We start from the raw sequence: 20,021 nt of genomic DNA, 5'->3' as shown, positions 1-20,021 counted from the left end.
TTAGTATGAGATGCAGATAATGAATTCTGAAGTTACATAGAACTAAGAAAAATTTTATTCATGTTGTAAAGTCAAGCATTCAAATGTTAGAAAACTCCAGATTTACAATTGCCCAGGCAACCTTAACTCTGCCATTGTATTGAATGAGACAGGAATCCTATCGAAATAATAACTTGTGACTGAGTAATTAAAGCTCTATTACAGAGCACAAGGGAACAGAGTTTAGGTTGTACAGAAATGTGGCATTTCTTTCTTATTTTTCAAACTAGCAATACTTTACAACTTAACTAACTTTCTTTTAATAATTAAAAGATAGTAATTTCCTCGATTCTCAAAGGAAGTAGGCAAAAGCAATTTATGATGCATACCTCAGGCAACTAGCTCTCCATGTGCCACCGTCACCACCAGCAGCACTTTTAACCTTGACTATCCAGTGCTGCCACTTGGGGAGTCAGTGCAAAACAAAATCAGAGGCTGCAAAAAGTTGCCAGCTCCCTGATGGGGATGAACCCCCCAGAGCAGCCACAGCTGCCTGCTCTCAGAACACTCCCCTTGCTGGGGAAATGGAAGGGCTGCTTGGTCCAGCTTAGCTCTCCTTGCCATGCAGCAGCTGTGAAAGTGGGGATGGAAGGAGGCAGCCAGTGGTGCAGAGTACGAGCACAGCTTGCCTTTTTCCCCTATCCATCTACTGCTTGAAGTACTCTGGTAGCTGGCAAATCTTGGCTGCTTTGGCAGCCACATGGACTCAGCTGAAGGCCACTTAATTAATTCTTTTAGTTATTTTATATGTTACTGTCATTTTCTGTCACTTGCTGACATCTATTTGTATTTGGACTCAGTTGTTATTTTGGATGGTGCAAAAAAAGTTACAGAAAGCAGGAGGAAAGAGGAAATTAGGGATTTTTACCAGTTAATTCAGCAAGACAACTGATACAGCATAATAGGATGAAAACAAAAGCAAAAGAGAATCCCCCCTTTAGAGCAAAAATTTTCCGCCTGCCAAATAACAATGGCCTCTTCTGATCTTTGGAGACACAGGGCATTTCTTCCCAAAGGAAATTATTTGGAAGAATTTCTAGATGATGAATGACTGCTTCAGGTAGAGAAAGGCCTCCCAGGAAGAAACAGGGCAACGCTAACATAAATCATGAAAGCCAAAATTAGGCTTTGCTTCACTGACTTCTCTCTCCAGTTGAGTGATATCGATGCTAAAACCATGAGGTTCTAGATGGAGCAAATCCCAGTGCTACTGCTTTGCTCTGAAAATGTCTTGAGGGTTTTAATAATTGATCCTGTATTGGGTTGACAATACGAGTTTCACCTTATAATACAACACATGCTACTTTTTACTGACTTCTGTTTCAGAATACAGTCAGAGTAATTGTACACGCTTGTGGTGATAGACCTAAACCAGGCCTGAAGGAACAGGCTCTGCTCCACGTTCTTCCTCAGGTGATCTCTGTCAAGTCGCTTCACTTCTCTGAATTTCAGTCCCTGATTGCACAGTGAGATTTGGCAGCTGTGTTTTTTTTAAGGGCATCCATGTGTTATACCCCTTGCATGGTTAGACCAAATTATCCAGTGCAGGGATTCTCTTCTGCCACCCGTATTTGCAGTTTATGACGTGGCCCACAATCTTGGCTGAGACTGCTAGATGACAGTGGGATAGCAGCACTGAAAAATAAAGGAACATTTGCCGAAGAGACACCCTGCCCAAGGAAATTACACAGCCAGAGCTCAGGGAAAGCAGCTGAAGACGTGCGACATAGTGAAACCCTTTCTTACTTCAAGGCTGCACCACTTCAGCCTTAACATGAATGTGTTTGTCATTAGAGCACTCTTATCAAGATGTATCATGGCATCTGGGAAAAAATATGTCTTGTCCTGCAAATAAGGCTTAAATAGAAACTATGCTGCCCATAGGAGATGGGCACAGGCAGGAAAGAAGAAATCCGCGTGCCCGCAGGGAAGTCCACAAAGTTTGCTGCTGCCACTGGTGCCCTCCCCTGAATTTGGACACTAGATCCACTGCAAGCTTTTGCCTCTGAAGGACCCTTCTGATGGACATGCGAAGTCTCCACCTGGGATCACCTCCACCATTAAAATAAAGCACTGCTGTGTAGCAAAGGCTTGTGAAGGAAACAGTAGGCTTATACATTTATGCTTTCTGTTCTCTCTTCCATTCAGTTTGTTTGCAGGACACAGAATGGGAAGCAAGAAGAAATAACAGATGTATTACAGGAATCACCGACCTACATATAACAACAGTAAAAGACAAGCTTGCACCACCAAAAAGCCTCTTCTTCTTTAATATCCATTACTTAAACTGCTAGACCATATTTTGATATTCTGCCGTATGGCCTATTTCAGCTGCAGCTGGGACTAAAATAAATTACACAGAGCACCCAGATGAATGAGAGTCTTGGTTCAGACCCTATCCCATTAGTTATACTAACCTGATCTGTGGGTGTGTAGTCATCCATGCTGACGCTGTCAATTCTTTCTAAAAAGCTAGAAGAAAAATAAACATGCACTTAGATATGTAAAATACTGTCTAGTAGAAGACTTTTCACTACCTTTTCTAGTTTAGACTCCCACTGTGAAGTAAAACACAACATGAATGGTAAAGTTATGAGCCTTGATGTTTTCCTGTATATTCCTTTAGGCTGCATTTTATAAGCCAAATAAACATTTTACCCAGGCTTTGTTTCAATACAGCAGTTTTACACTTACCATTATGCAGTACCCACAGGCAGGTCCAAAACGCAGTTAAAATGTTATAATTTTGTGAGGTCCACTAAAAAATACTACGACTAACCATATGCATTAACATCACACAGTTGTTAAAAGAGATTTTGGGGTTTAAAATAGAAAATGCAGTGAAGGGGTGCCTTTATTTAGCATAATGCTAATCAAGTATAATGTTATGTTAATTATGGTCTCAGTAACATTAGCAGAAATGCTTGTTAGCATATACAAATAGGTTTGGACTGATGTGCTACCCTCCAAGCAACAACTAAAGCACAAAGTGGAGAGCAAAACTGATAGGAAGTGGATGTTAATGAGTCTGATTCTTTATGTCACAAAAACTCAGTGAGATGCATAAAGTAGAAGAAAAACTTACAACTGCCAAGAAAGGTAAGAGAAAAGAGAACCAGAGCAAAAGGGGGGAACTACATTCTACAATTAATTAAAAGATTTTTTTTTAAGATTTATTTCTTTCCTAACACATGTTAGAATGGCAGCATTTAAGGACATAAAACCATGATTTTATACTTATTGCTAAAATAGGCAGGTTCTACTCTCTCACTTCCATCCATTTCTTAGACCTCACGTGAGCCCAGCTGGCTCATTTTCCCCAGACTTAGACTTCCCTGTATCACTTAGAAGCTTTCTTGAATATCTGCACTGTTATTTGGTATTTGGCAGTGAATATCCCACCAGCTGATGCATCCCACTACAATAGTATCAAGATTTCTTTATCAAAAGGCAGGTTTTCCTCAACTTTACTTGAGTGTACATGCGGAACACGTCACATTTAATTGTGGTGGGAAAGAAAAAAAACCCAGTGAACTCTTGACTCAAAATGTGACTCACTGTTAACACAGGGGTCACATACACTGACCAGTTGAAAAAATACCCCCCTAAAAGCCTGTTTGTAATTCTCATAGCACTTTCTCACGGATATGAACTGAAAGTAAAAGAAAATGCACTGCATATATATTTACTTGTACTATTTTGCCTTTTCAGGCCTCCATTGGTACAGACAGGAAACAAAATGCAGCATCTACAGTTAGAATATCCAGCTTTTCTTTCTGGATGATCAAGGTGTGATGGCTAAGCATAGTGTTTAAAAAAAATAAATCTCTCTTTACCGCAACACAATGGGTGCCTCAGAACAACACTGTATGGAAGGAACTCTAAAGAAAACTCCCTTGCTAAAAGCCCCATAAACTTATTGTAAGGATATAAAAGTACAACTTTATAGTCAACTACAGTCACCATGGGAAAGAAGTTGCATTCAGAGTGAACCTTTTGGTCAGATGATTTTCATCACCTTGAGAATACTGATCAAACACAGTTTAACTTCAGTTATCCCCACAGTCAATGCAGACACCAGGGCAGAGCAATGCATTTTTAACTGGTGCACCTATCATTAACAGAACTCTCATCTCATGCTTGCAGCACAGGACATGAAAAAAAGAAGGCAAAAAAACCCAAAGAAAAATGCCTTCAAGCTGAAACTTCCTAAACACAGAGTAATTTTCCTTAGCATATTTGTACTTCTAAGTCCATTTTAAAGTACTGACTATGCCTGACACAGGGATCTAGTTAAGAGTGTGGACTGAAGTGAGTGTTTGTACACAAATACAACTCCATCACAAACCCTGCAAAGCAGCATAAATTGGTATTTTTCTTGCAGAAGCAGAGGTAGAGGTATAAATCAGAGACAATACATCTTGTCTCCACAATACCAGGACGAAGTTGGCAGAATTTATCCAAAATGATTAAACGTGATATTTAGTGCTATCTCACACCTCTCTCCCCTATGCAACAGGTACTTAAGGAAGGTCATTGGTTTTTAGCACTTGCATATTCCAAACAGGCAAATTATGGTAAGGAACAGACGAGTGAGAAGTAATGCAGTTACACTATAGACAATCCACAGCAGGTTTGGGAAAGATGTAAGTTTCCTAATTAGATGTCCTACCTATCAGCTAAAGTTGTCTTTCACTTAGAAATCATCAATTTCCTCACAGTAAAAGGACCAGTTTCAAATACCATAAACTACCACACTGTAGGTAAGAGAGAGCCGGCTCTGACAAAAGTCACGTGCTTAAAAAAATGTCATTTGGCATAGCAGCTGTAACATTTTATACTTATAAGGTTGCTGTCCACATGTAATCTATATTAAAATAAATCCAATTACTTACATGGTTTTACCTGGCAACTGTATCAAGCTGGAATGATATCACTAGCATCCAATAAATCAACATGCAGCTACTATTAGGATTTGGATAAATTTTGTAGCTTTACAGAAAACTAACCATTTCAGTGTGTGAGGGACAGGCTTCCTAAGATTTGTTTTGCAACTACATTAAGCGTGCACTGAGATTTCTAACGCTGAAAAAAAGACAGCTAAACTCTTACCTTTTCAAAAGAAAATCAGTTCTTGAATATCCTTCATATAAACTCCTTACTTGGCTAATTAGCACAGCATCAAAATGGAGTTTTGACAGGCAAATGTACATGGTAGGTACAAGTAATGGATTCCAGATGAGATAAGGAGTTAGTACTGCCTCATTTCTAAATACACTAACTTCATTCTCATTATTGTATTAAAATGGGAAAACTGGAATCACTTTTCTAAATTGCTTTCCAAAGAATGTTAATTTCTACTAATCCTAAATGTTTTGAATAATTATGTTCTGGTAAACTATAGATTCTTTTATACATATATATATATATTTATACATCAGCAAATTTTGAATTTACATGACTAAAATTTCAATTCAAAGAGCTTAAAGCACTAAGATATCTCCCAGTTGTGGCAATGCTCATGTCTCCACTCAAGGAATCAGTGTGACGTAAACACAATTGCAGAAGAATGAACAAAAATGGACACCAAGTATCACTTATTGTCTCTTTTCAGATCCTTTTTTTTTCAGCTCAGTGATATAATTATTTTCACAGAATTATGCCTTTTTACAATCCTGACAGGTCTTCTATTTATGCAGCTTCTATAGAAACCCATAGTCAGGATACATGATAATTCTGCAGTGACTGTTTTGCATCCATGTGCAATAAACTTCAAACTCATGCATTCAACTCAACGGTGAATAAAACCATAGCATATTATAGAATATTTATATTTATATATTTATATTTCTACGTCACAATTGTGGGTTTACTTATGAATGATTCAGTTTGATAATTAGTGTAACATTTAGGTTACAGTACAGTGTTTTACATTTCCTTACATGGAATGGCAGAAACTACCTTTTTTAAAAAATAAATTAGGCAAGGTATTGGAAGGAAGGTCTCCACTGCTCTGTTTGGAAATGCAGTGGCTTGGTTTGCCAACAAATTAAACGGACCAATAAAGTTTAAAAAATCATGAGCTACTGACATTATTATATCTATTATTAAGCTGATCTGTAGTTTTATAAATATCTTCAGTGAGTTTCCTAGGAAACTCAGCTGACACTTACTTTGACAAGCAATCTCTAAATTTTACATTATGCAAGCTGTGAACACAAAAGTACAGGTTTTAGATGTGCCTGCCAGTGCATGAGGGAACTATCAATAAGTATTATTCTCTTTAAAAACCATGGCAATTTGAGCAGCAGTAGCAGCTATATAAGAATTTCTGAAAAAAGGATTCATAAATGCACAAATAAAGAGGAGGTAATTGTACATGAAAATCCTTTTCTCACTGAATAAATCACTACACAGCTCTGTACAGATATTCTGACCCCACAAACAAAATGACAATTAAAAGAAAAATTGTGTCTTGGGAATAATATGATAAGACAGAAAACTCATGCTATATTTGTAAATGTATTTTGACGTCCAAAGAATTGGAAAGATGAAGTGCTAAACCACAGACCAATGCAACATTTTATTAAACCTTTGTCTACTTCAACTATTTTTAGTGCTCTCACCTCGACATTTCAATGGCCTTGTATCAAAAAGTTGCCATGAAAAACAAGAAATTGAACCCATGTCAAAATGCTTGTCTCTTTAAGAGAAAAAGGGAACGTGGCAAATTTTTAAGGCTTTAAGTTCTCAGAATGAAGAATCTCAAAATTATCTTTAAGTAAGTTGCTGGTGTCTGCAAACCTTTACAATTCAGATGGATCACTAAGAGCTTTGCAAACTCCTCATCCAGGCTCAAACCCCCATATACATATATACACACACATACACAGATATGAAAACATCCAGGACTAAGACTTTTAATTCCACTCTCCCTAGATTGCAGGAAGTCACAGGTGAGGCAGACATTTCACAAGGAAAACACCTACCCCATGTCTCTAGAGAGCTGAAAGGCAAAAAAATTCCCCCTTTTTTAATAGTTTCTGCTGCAGTTCTCAGGAACAACATCAATATTTGAACATTCCTCCCCTCCTTTTTTCCCCCCTAAAATACCTTTTTACTTATTTTTTAATTGGCTAAGGAATTATAATCCAGTTAATTCTTCCTGCAACATTCAAAATAGGAAACTATGGATTTCTGGCTTCAAGAATACCTTAGGTTCCAAGGTTGGGCTTCTACAAACTCACATGATTTTTATATATTTCTTTGTAACATAAAACATAAAGGAAGACATAATGAAAAAAAGCCCCTAGTAATATTCTAACCCCTAAAGGATTCATTTTCCCAAGTCATTTGCTGAAAATATCAGCAGAAATCCCTCAAAATGCTCGGCAAAATTTAGCAGCTAGGGATTTTCCTGCCAAATTTAAACCACTAATATATTTAAAATACAGCTTCCATGTGATAGAGGAGTATTCCCGTTTTATCCCTCCACACCACTCTGCAGTTGCTTCCCACCAGGAGCCAGCACGGGTGCGAGGGCACAGCAGGTGAGAGCGAAAAGGGAGAACCAGGCCTGTTTTGGATTCGCTCTGGCTCACGGATGCTATGCCACAGTTTTGAAGAACCAGTTGTCGCATAAGCTGTCACGGAAGAAAACATCCACAACAAGCACACAAATACTAATGATGCTTCTGGAACCGGGCGCCGCCTTCGGAAGGGTTGGGAACCCACGGATCGGTGCTGTGCTCGTCACAGGGGTTTGGCGGCTGCCAAGTTCCCCGTGTGCTCCCGGCTTTAAGAAGGCTCTGTTTCTCAAGCACCGCGACCTCACTCCCCGGTCCCTTCAGGAGCGGTGACACGGGAGGGAGCGGGGGGTGACGGCCGGGAGGGGGAGCCCTCTGCCCGGCCCGGCTCCCGCTCCCGCTCCCGTTCCCGCTCCCGCCCTTCCCTGCCCGGCGCCTTCTCCGGAGCGTGACCCTCTGCTGGGGTCTCGCCGTGAGGCTTTTGCTCAAATACCGGTGAAACCTGAATTTAACAATGATCTCCTGAATTTAACAAAGGTCTCCTGAATTTCCCTAGCTTATCCTTTTTTTGGCCAGTTTTCACTCCCGTACTTCCTCGCGGCTTGGCAGCCTCCCAGCAGACTGCACGCTGTGCTGCCCAGAGCTGGCAAAGAGTTCCTTGGGGATAACCAAAAAAAGGGTGGAATTTATCCACAGAAACGCACCATCACCCACCCACAACAAGGCGAGCCTATTCTGTCAGGAGACGAAAAGGTTAAACAGGAGGCCAAGAGGGGAGAGCAAAGTACAGTCATGCCTGAAACCCACGGCTCGTTAGCCACCCAGGGAAGTTGGAGGATCTGTGGTGCAAAGCCTCTGGCCAGTCCTCTGCTCTGGAGAGGGGGGACGCTGCAACTTAAGGCGATAGGCAGCCAGGGCTGTACATCCTGGGCTGTACAACCTTTGGCAAAGCCATGTGTTTCCCCACAGCAGCACCAGCAGCTGAGCGTGCTTCAGAGGGAGAGCGGCAACGAGACTGGGAAGTCTTGGGCCACCGATGGTGATCTCTCCTAGACACTCCAGCAATGGTACTTTGTTGTCCCAGTGTCTGTACCACCTGCTGGTGGCACGAGCATCTCGACAGGGAAGCACATAACCTGTCCCTTTTTTGTCACCCCCGGCCACAGATGCTGCCAGTGGTGGCCCCAGCCACCATGAAGCCATCAAGACACAGCTATCGTGAGATGCTTTACTGGTATCACCAAAAACATGTGCCCCACTAATCCCATGAAGCAGGAAACTCCAGTTTAAACCCTATTTACATATGACAACTTTGGCCAAGACATTAAAAGCAAAGACAGATGACAAGGGTTGCTCATATACCATTCATCAGGCCACCCTCTCCCACAAGGAGCCAGACTGCTGGCGGCAATCAAGAGCACATTTTGTGAGGATAAAGAAAGATGGTTAAAATCTGTAGTTTTCCTGGTCTAGGGGTTTGGTTAAGGGAGTTTCCTAGCAGACATCCATTTTAACCTCACTTTCTCCACCGCTAAGTATGTACTCAGTATGTACTGCAGAACATCTCCAAGCTTCACAGGCTTTGGCTTGTGTCCAGCTATTAACTTAAACAAATGCACAAAAAGTTCAACTGCATTAAATGTTTCAGCTATATGAGTAAAACCCCCTTTCTGCTTAATAATACCAATCTCATTTTTAATTGAAAATACACAAACTAAACTAAAAAATGAATAAACAGTATGACTTCCATAACTGCTTGCCCCCACTGGTTCCTTAAATTTGTTAAGAAGCAGTGTGAATTTTGGGAAATGCATTTCTTCCTTCTAAATTTAGCAAACTAACCACTTTTTGGCTTAGCAGATGTTTTTGCTTTCCGAGTGAGAGGCCTATGGGGATCATCATTAACCCTCTTCTTAACATAAACACTGACTAAGACTTAGATCTGGAAAACTGTAATTCACACAGAAAGGTTAACAGGCTCCAGCAGAAATGAGACTCATCATCTGCAACTTCTACCGCATGGGATCTCAGAGAAGAGGGAAGAAGACAGGCGAAGAGAGAAAGAAGAAGAAAGGTAATTTATTTACTTATTATAAAAGGGACATTATTTTTCTATTGCGTGTGATCAGACATTTTATTCCCAGAGATGCAAGTGGTGGAGCTGCTGCAAAATAGACTAAGAATGAAGCACTGATAACATCTGAGTCTCAGACTGGCACATGCAGACCCTTCTTCTGACCACATTTACACCAGCTTGAATCCACTGAATTCAGTATAGTTTCTTCTTCCTTGTAAGAGGACAGTCCTAGGCAGACAATTGTTATATGCATATTGATACACCCATGGACTGTTTACACAGACACAGATTTGAGTTCTGTGTATAGGCTACACAGAGCACATTCTACTATTATAAGTGTAATTTTGGAAAGAGGACCAAAAGATAACCTGAAAACAGAAAGCTCATATTGCAGTATGCAGAGAGATCTGGATCCTGACTGTGCTTTGTGAGCTGATGTATGGCAGATTAGGATCTCTTTATCCACTGTCTGAAAGAAACGACTGTTTAACATCTTCCAGCAACTACACAAACTGGTGCTGGAAGGGAAGCTGAGAATACCTGAAACATTAGATGAGACAGAATGCATCCCATCAGGACCTGGAGAATGTGTCTTTAGACAGACTGATAGATCAAAACCTTGGTTTTACATCCCACTAACTAAAGTGCATAGAAGACCTCACCTCCACCTCTTCTGGTGAATTCTTCAAAAAGAATCTGGACTTTTATTTTCAAGAAAGCCAGACTATGGGAAAAAGCCTTGATAATACTCAAAGCCATAAAATGCATCAGGTTTACAAGCACCATATACATACCACAAGGATGCCAGGAGATGTCAAAAGTTAACAAAATGTATTTTCACTAGATGTTGTAAACAGAGTTTCCTCTGTTGCTTACAAGTTTATCCTGCTGTCATAATGGAAAAATGATTTAATTGCAACTTACACATTCTGGCTGATGGTTTTGTTTTCAAAAATGGTTGCACTGTAGATATCTTGTTAGTCTACACAAATCCACCAAGTGCTGTGAGCCCCAAAGAATGCCAAATCCAGGTTAGAAACAGCACTGGTTGCTGGAAATTAAAGATCACTTACTGTGGTGGAAGTGGTTTGGAATAATAAGTCTGTCATGGTGATTGCCAGAAAGGAAAAACCAGTTTGACTGGAGTTTTCTATAGGAAGTTGATAAAAGAGAAGGCAAAAAATCCCCAAACAGGAGAGGCAGAGGTAACAAAACACAGACTGAAAAGGAACTCAGGAGAAGTTTGTGTTTACCTGTGGCGCCAGTCCAAGCACAGTGCAAGAGAACGTGCTGCCAAGAGTTCTCATGTCTAAAAGCCAAAGCAGATGATTAAAAAAGAAGATGCTAATACCACCCAGAAAACACAGATGAAGAAAAGTGAATTCTTCAGGGTGGTGAATGCTCCTGGCCAGGAAAAGCACACATGCATGTTTATTACTGTTTTTAGATCTGTGCATTTTTGGTGACACATAAATGAAAGGATCAGTGTGTTAAAATTCTGAGGAAAATAAGAGTGTATCTGTTTGCTTTCACCTATCACGTGTTTATCAGGCGTTGACACAACCTAGAGAATTGACATGGCTGAAGTCCTAGTGAGTGCTGGGGTTAAACAGGAGAACTGGCACAGGTTTCAAAGCTTAACATTTGGATCACAGGATCAGCTCTCATGAGAATGTCTTGGAGGCTCCAAGACATAGACAGGATCCGGAATTCCTATAGGTAACTACCATTTGAGGAATATGAGGGCTCCTAACACCCATCTTACCAAAGAAGAAGCTTTCTAGGACTGCATGTAAAACCTGAAGTATGTCATCAGTGCAAACTAAGAAAACTGGAACATTTTTCTATGGAAAAGTCAGGAAGGTGATCAGTTTCCTGCATAGTGGGAAAAAAGAAACTGTTAATGCTGACCTTGTAGAACACCTGGTACAAGTTCTTTTTCCGTACTGCAGTTTATGAAGTGTGGTGGCAGATAATTTCTCTTCTGCACTCCTTAATCCTTGTCCCAGCTCTAGCATTGCGCTTTTACCTTGAGTGAAGGACATGCTTCACAAAAGGTAAGGGTCATGTTGGACACAAACTCTACGAGCAACCCTTCGATGCGCGGGGTTGCTGTGCAGTTCACCAGCATATTCCCAGAATTACGGGAATGGGATATTACCTTGTCAATGTCCAAGGCAAGAAAACTTAGATAGCAGGGCAAAAATTAATGACTTGGGAGCTAAAGGACAGGAGGATGATGAGGACTGACATCCTTCCAGCAGCTCCAGAGCGTTTAACCTCCTAACACCCAGCAGGACCACTTCACTCATCATTCAGCAGTAGACCTGTTGCCTTCCCTTTAGCAGAGCAAAAGGATAACTGTTCACCTTCAGTGGGAAGGACTCAAAGCTTACTCTTCCCGAACTTGTTCATGCCACGCACCAGAATTTATTTGGGCTTCCCTAATTGTAGTCTAGAGCAGACAGGTTATCCTTCTTATTCCCATGCACAACATATTTAGGAGCAGTTAATGAAAAACAGCACCAGGTAAATACCTGTATATGATCATCTGCCTTAGAAATTAGCAGGTGAAAGTAAGCACATCAAGCAGAGGTCTAGCAGTGCAGATACAAATGTTAGATATAACCACTACAGTCAAAAGAAAATTCCTGTATCTCTACAAATGCTGCTGCTGAGATGTTTTTGTTATATCACCATTATCCTGCCCATTTTAGAACAGGATATATTTAACCACTGAATGTATTCAAGCAATTGGTCACACCACCTACGGCTCGGCTGCATGATTACCTCAGGTAGCTGGAGGAAGGCATGGAGCTGAAGCCAGAAGATGAATTGTTACTACAAAAAATGGAAGGAGAATGATGTAGTGACCATATCCAACTTGCTAATAATAGGCCTAATTCCATTTAACAGCTATAACCTATTTAAACAAAATAAAGGTTCTAAAACTCACTGTTAAAAACTAGCCCTACAACCCTGCTACCTGTACATTTGACAGTAAGTCATGTTAGCACTGTTTATTATTAACACAGCATTTTGTGAAAAGCATTCCTAACGCTGCGCTCTGTACGTTTCTTTACATTTCCATCAATTTTCCTTGACTTTTTCAGTGTACAAGGCATTTGTACTATTAAAACACAACACAATGAGTTGGGTTTGAGGAATGAGGAAAATAATTACGCAACAACCTGATTATGTCCTGCTTCAAGTTAATTTAAAGATTAGGTTACACTCCTGTTTTTTATCTCTCTACCCTGTACCTACCAGGTGGTTGTCATTTCAGGGGTCCGGTTTACAGAAAACTGGAGCAAAGGGGTCTTGGTTTGTGTCTAACAGAGAAGTTGGCACCAAAGGCAGTCCTTGCTGCTCCCTGCATGGACTCCATGCTGTCTGCCAGTGCCAGCACACCATCTGGGGCCTGAGGCAGGAGAGCTGGGGGAAGGAGGGCACTGAGCAGCACCGGACAGACTGTGCTAGTGCTGCAATACAGCAGCAGTGGCTGAACCAGCCTGGGGACCTCTGTGGAGCCACCTGGGAGCCTGGCAGCTGCAGCTCCTTGTAGGACGACGGCTACCATCACCACCCCTTAGGGAACGATGTGCTACTGTCAGAACAACTTCAGCCTTTGTAGCTGAAAAGTCACTCTGCCACTTCCTAGAAGCTATTGCTTTGTATGATGTTCACATCTGCAAGTAAGGGCAGAAACTTGATAAAAGCTAATTTTATCAAAAAAATCCACTGAGGCCAACTTTAAATCATGGACAACTTCTAAAACTCCTAACAACAGGCACTGAGGAGGAAGTTGAACTTCCCAATTTTTCTGTTCCACCCATACAGTTAGTGGAAAAAACATGGAAGATTTATGCAACAGCAGCTGGAGAAGTCTGAAAAGGAATATACAAATAAGGCATAAATGTCAGAAACCCAAAGCCATTTGTCAGATCAGATCAAAATGTTGTCTTTTCTCTTTTTTTTTTCTTTTAAAGAGAAGATTAAAAATACCATTCTCAGCTTGCATGTAACCTGTGAAAATGAAAATGAGGAATCATTTGTTCTCTAAATATGGAACCACCACTTTGTGTTTAACATAATGATTTATAGGTGGCGATATATAGGCAGGTCATCCTGAGATCAGCTGTGAGGGCAGGTGCAAGTTTTGTATTTTTCAGGGAGAAAAGTAGATGCGTTTTTATCCTTTTTCCTTTTCTTTCTTTCTCACTTCAAACGTGAGCACTCCTAGAACAATAAATTCCTTGCAGGTTATCTTTTCCCCATCAAACTGAGTGTATGACATTGTGGCTCAGATGTTGGGATATGCGCTGAGAAGGAGCACGCCCAGCACCTGTCGTGAGGGCAAGAATGACTTTTGTGATGGCCTCTAAGGATCGGGCCTTCTTTCATAGAAAGTCCAAATTAAATCAAATTCTAATATGAAAGTTATTCATACTATTGCTTGGGACAGTGAGTGCCCTCAGGAGGTAGAGTCAGAAGGATCTAAAGTAGGGTGTGAAGAAAAGTAAGGACCTTTCACTTTAGCCTCTGGGATCTTGGCTCTGCAACAAGATGAAACTCTCAATTACACAGAGTTGGACATTTTTCAAACAATAAATCCGGGAAGTTTCACTAAGTGATACCAGACCTAAACTGCAAAGTTACAGACAAAGCCTCGGCCCTGTGCAAAGGAGTATCCTATAGAATTACTGTCTTTGCCCAGTACCTAAAAACTGACTTTTTAAATTAACGGTACAGTATTTTCAAAAATGCCCTTCCCTCCCCTAAAAAACCTTTCTCCAAAAGGGCTTTCAATAATAAGGTGCAGTTCAGTGCAAACAGAGGGAAGATTAATTAGGGACTAGACATTTTATTAAAATCATCACAGAAACAGAAGCAAACCACAAAGTTTTGTTGTTGTTTGGTTTTTCTACTTCCAATTAAACAGGATTTCTGATCCCAAATACCAGAACACAGGTATGGCAGCCAAATCTGCAAGCATTTATTTTAATCAAATAAACACACAGATAATTGCTAATCTTATAATCCCTTCAAATTGTTAGTAACCTCCTTAATTAGATTACACATAATCCAGTCCTAACACCAGCAGTGTAAGCACTGATCTCTTGCCCTTAACAAATGTCTGTATTGCAACAGGGTATCACGTATTAGATGTCAAAGCAACCAAAGTTTACACTTCCTTCAGAAAAGTAATTACTTTGCTTTGCAGTGCACTACCTTGCTTTGGGGTGCATTGACAAAAATTTTAAGTAAATCCAAAAAGAACAGGTTTACAACACAATTGTGATGATATTTTGAAAGCAAAAGCCATTCCTTAACTCAGCAGATGCTGATACTTCATCCATTTTACAAGATGCTCTTTTGAGGAGGTCTCAGTTCCACTCATATTCAAAAAGTGAAAAATAATAATACTCATGTGATTTAAAGGAACCGTTTCTGACCGTGGTCTTTAAACTTCAGTATTTTTTAAAGCATTTCTAATATTTTGAAAATCCTCCAACAAATGGAAGACAAATTAAGAAGTGTAAGTAATAAACAATCACACGTCTTTAAGACATACATCTTCATTTACTGGTTACGTGTTGGATCTGGGGCTGCTCTGACCTAAATTCAGCTCAAGCACTGCAATGCACTTCTGAGCAGATCTGGTGTCAAAACATTACATGGACAAATGCCAAATCATTTGGCATTTCTCGAAAGTGAGAAAATGGGGATGTTTCCAAATGGTTTTTATGCTTTTTGCTTATGTTTCTTCCCACCTCAGCACTGGGAAACTGTATGACGGGTTGTACCATGATACTTTGTGGATGTCCCAGGCCACCTCTGCCCCTCTAGACAAGACACAGCCACTATGCAGACTCACAGCTCATGCCAGTAGGAAAGAAATGATGACCAGAATGATCTAAAGTAGTAATCTGAAGCACACTAAAAGTGCACTGAAAAACTGCTGACCGTTTCTTCAGAACTGACACCATCTTCAAGGTGAGTCACTTTCTCACAGAAGCTACAGGTAAGAGGGCATTTTAATAACTGTAGAACAAATGTACATAAAATAAAAAAATGGTAAGATATTCTGACTAGAAGACAGCTTTGTACTTCCCTGTACTATTTTTTAATTTTGTCAGAATGATTAAATATTTCAGATATACAGAGGGACTAAGTCCAGTGCAAGAAAAGCTTTGCCTTGGAATTCAATGGGACAGCAGCTCACATGCTTTTTTAAAAGTTCATCAATCTGTGAAAAATTTTGGATGTCTGGAGCCTGAATGAAGGTTTTTCCCTTAAAGCAAATGAAGACCTTGCTCTTTGCTCATTGCAGCCCAACTCCAAACACTGCAGAACTACTGTCCAACAGCACGTGACATCACATGGCATGTCTCTGTACTTAGAAAGTACAGAGGTGGCTTTTTATTCTGGGGAATCATCACACCTATGCCACTCTCCACAAGAGCAATTATCTTGCTATTAAGAGTAACCTGTAATTTTTCTAAAATCCAACAGCTTTAGATACAGATTGTTAGCCCTCTCTCATATTTTCCAAGTAGCATGCTTAACACAGGATGCAATAAATGTAATAAATAACACTGTACCTAGCAGTGGTTTTCCCTGCACATGACCTACGGGAACCATCAGCACACACCAGCACTGACAGGCTCCTCTGCAACCTCCATCAAGCAACCAGGAACAAGCCAGGCTCCATCTTTACATTCTAGTGTGGCATGTTATCTTTTAAATACTTCTCCTTATTATAATGTGGATGATCCTATGAGGACACTATAACAAAGACATAACCTAGGTCACTTTCTAGGCAGTGCCTGCTGTCTGTAACTGCCATGGGCAATAACATTTGCCACACCAACCCAGGGGCTGGTCTGTAAGCTGAGGGAGCCCCAGGCCACTCACTGCTTTATAAAGCAAGACCTGCACATTGATTTGTTGAAACAACTACGAAAGCTAGTACTATGCTCAGGCCATGATTTGCCCTCATTAATGCCAACCTGTCTTTTGAGCCACACAAGTGCTAGGAGGTATTGTCAATTATGCATGCAGAATCTGTTCTCCAATGTAACTGATATTCTTCAGTTCACCTTATAATGTTTTCTGTTCTGGCAAGGAATATAACATCATGCTACACCGACATCCTGCTTAATTATAGGAGGAGAATAAAATAAAAAAAATGGTCAGAAAAATAAATTAAGCTATAGGAACTCACTCCTTTAACTCCCTACCCCACCCGTATTCTTTAAAAAAGTGTTTTTAAGATAAAATTTGCTTGCATTGAGAATCTGAATGACTACTGTCTTTTTCTTTAAACATGACAGAGGAGAAAGGTGCTTGGAAGTAGAACACAGGAGAACAGCACTGGTGACCCAACTAGACTTTTCTGTATTTACTGCTTCAAACACAACTATACCAGTTATCACCACAAGTCTGATAATAAGCTGGCTACAATTAAAATTTAGTGAAGATAGTGAATGTCAAAGACATGCCCATGCATGACACTGAAAGCACAATTCAATACAATGAGGGATATGAAGAAAAGCTTTACAAAGGAGCCAGTGCATTGTGGCATCATTATTTCTACTAAAATGACTAAAATTGTTAAGATAAGGAATGGAATGAAAGATATAATGAGAAAACAATGATTTAATATTAATAGATAAAAATAATATTGTTAAACTACACCCAACTGAGAAAATTAATTATGACATGACATGAAATACATATGTAGTATTTTGAAGGAAAAAAATGCATTTCACATAAACCCACAACCAACAATTTTTAGGCAGTGTATATTCTCTGTAATTGTTAATAAAACCAATTAGAGTAGCACCAAATCTAAGCAAGATATATTTTATTCTAACTATCCTCAGAATATACATTCAAGTGATCAGGACTGCTCCAGCTAGCCACACAACATGTTTAGAGTTTTATAGATATACACTGATATACATCTGTATTGGTGTTGAAGAGCTTCATTTTGTTTCTTACATCATCTACTGAGCATCTGAAGGAACATCCCTGAACACAGCAGGCCAAAGAAAACTGTGGAAGGAGCAATTTAGATAGAAATATATCAAAACTGAGGCCATGAAAGAAGGAAAGGTTTGCTTCTTTATAGTAGAAAAAAAATTCCATCTGGTTAGGCTGTGGGTTTTATCTGGTAGAAATTAAACAGGAAATTAATTTCTCCCCTTTCCCCTCTTATAAAAGCAAGGCATTTTCACTTATGATGCCAAAAGCTTGATATTTGTAGATTTGTCTGCCATCAGTCATTAATCAGCCTCATATAGTTTATAGGTAGAAGGACATTTCCTGACAGATACAGAAAACAGATTTAGAACTAAAGCCGAAAATTATATAAAGACAGATATATAGCTACACATCTTAGCACCCTGGAGTACATTTCCAAAAATATACTAGTCAAATGGTTATCTTCCTAAAAAAGCTGATTGCATAAGCATAATTACACTAAACACAAGTACCTGCACTATCTCTCTGCATGTTATAAATAGTTCAAAGTTACATTACACAGTCTTATTCTAAAATGCTATTGTTCTAAGTTCATGCTTTCTCTCACAATCCTTTCAAAAAAAGGCCCCCAGCTCTCACTGCTGTCTCAAGTACTATTTTCTGCCATTGCTGTATAACTTGTTAGAATCCAAATACACTATTTCCCCTTTGCAGCCCACACTCATTATCCAAAGAAAAATTTCAGCAATTAGGAAAGTTGCTTGATCGTATCACTCTTTCTGTACTAATGGCCAAGATTCCTCTGCTTCCTTACAGAGTCTTAAATTCGTAACCCAACAACTTTTTGTCATCTTGAATAAAACAACTGAGAGGTGTATATTCCAGAATGCAATTTATTCAAGTCACGGGGTAAGATCCTCTTCAGAGACCTTAAGTTGATACCACTGAGAATGATCTGCAAAAACCTCCTGCCAAGTACTAGCTGAGGGAAGCACTACCTGTAGGATGCATGTGGAGGTGAGAATGCTGGGTTTTTTCCCCTCTTGTCTTACTTTGCGACATAAAATCCCATTTACTGAATTTGTGCAAAAAGGACTGAATCTCAGCTTAGCAACAAGTAGAAAGTGAGCATAAAAAGCACTTCAAAGAGGAAGGAGATGAACTGTCTATGCCAAGCATTGCCATGTAGCACTGTAAAGCAATGCCAATGCCACCACTCAGACAATCACCACTGTAAATAACACAAAACAGAATTTTTCACTAAGTGGTTAAATCTATCAGAGATAGGCAGCTGGTTGATACAAACTCCAATTTTAATTCATCTGTCATTTAAGGGTTAAAATCAGGGGGCAAATCTAACCCCAAGGAGGAAGCCCTTCGTCAGCAAGAGCAGTTTTGCTGTATGACACAAGCATGACAATGCTGTGGGAGGGGACCCTTTGCATGACGTATTGCTGACAGCATGGGCTTTGCTTAGAAACAGGGTACAGATGAGCTGTAGTTTGTACTGATGATGACAATCCAGATAATATCACCTCCTTGGCTCCACTTCTGCATGTTGCATACAAAGTATACAATTCTTCCCATATGTAGTATATAATAATGAACATAATTAAAAGCAAACCAGCAGAAATTACTTAAAGTTACTGAAATAACTACATATTTCTGAGAAAACGCAAGAGACTCAAACAAAAGACAATCCACAACAGCAAAAAACCACCTGTATGCTTTACTCAATTATTTTACACAAAATCAGGGTATTTATGCTTCCTGTCGGGTATTTGTAATGAAGTTTATTTAATGTTTAATCCCATTGGGGCAGACTTCCTTTTGTCCTGCATGTAGCTTATGAAAGAGGTTTCACGTTTCAGATACTGGAGTAATTAAGTAATTTGTTGGGGTGGTCAGACGCTGGAATAGGTTGCCCAGGGTAGTGATGGAGTCATCACCCCTGGAGATGCTCAAGAGGCATCTGGATCTGGCGCTGGGTGATACAATTTAGTGGTTACAGTGATAGTGCTGGGTGGACGATTGGACTTGATGATCTTAAGGGTCTCTTCCAACCTTGATGATTCTATAATTCTAAGTAAACATACAGCTATGAGCTTTTTCTACTCCAAGTGAAATTAATGCAGCAACCTGACCTTCTTCCCTAGGATGAACTCAAGTGCGCTTCGCAATTCACCTTTGCAGTTCAGCAAGGTGTGTGGAGGCTCCTAAAAACATCACGTTTGAAGAAAAAGTAAAAGGGAGTTTCCAAATGTGTTAAGAAACACAAGATTATTAAATCCAGTATCAATATTTCACATTATGAGAGTTGAGAATAATGGTGCAAGATATCAGGCAGCTAGAAACGAAGAAAGAAAAAGAGATAAATAAAGAAGTGGAAA

At 39.8% G+C, this 20,021-nt stretch overlaps 1 protein-coding gene across 2 annotated transcripts in view; it reads right to left on the bottom strand.

Annotated features, from left to right (window-relative positions):
• The window catches only part of GNAL (G protein subunit alpha L), a 117,310-nt gene that overhangs the window by 10,851 nt on the left and 86,438 nt on the right, over positions 1–20,021 (bottom strand). For both annotated transcript variants that reach the window (XM_008925562.4, XM_018081797.2), the window contains one exon: positions 2,457–2,511. In XM_008925562.4, the coding sequence (XP_008923810.1) occupies positions 2,457–2,511 (55 nt within the window). The remainder of the gene's footprint in view (positions 1–2,456; positions 2,512–20,021) is intronic.

This window comes from Manacus vitellinus, unplaced genomic scaffold (assembly GCF_001715985.3).
Source record: "Manacus vitellinus isolate BGI_N305 unplaced genomic scaffold, ASM171598v3 scaffold_1_pilon, whole genome shotgun sequence".
In the NCBI taxonomy this organism is placed as follows: domain Eukaryota; kingdom Metazoa; phylum Chordata; class Aves; order Passeriformes; family Pipridae; genus Manacus; species Manacus vitellinus.
The sequence above is the reverse complement of the archived record's forward strand: the minus strand, read 5'-3'. Positions and strand labels throughout refer to the sequence as shown.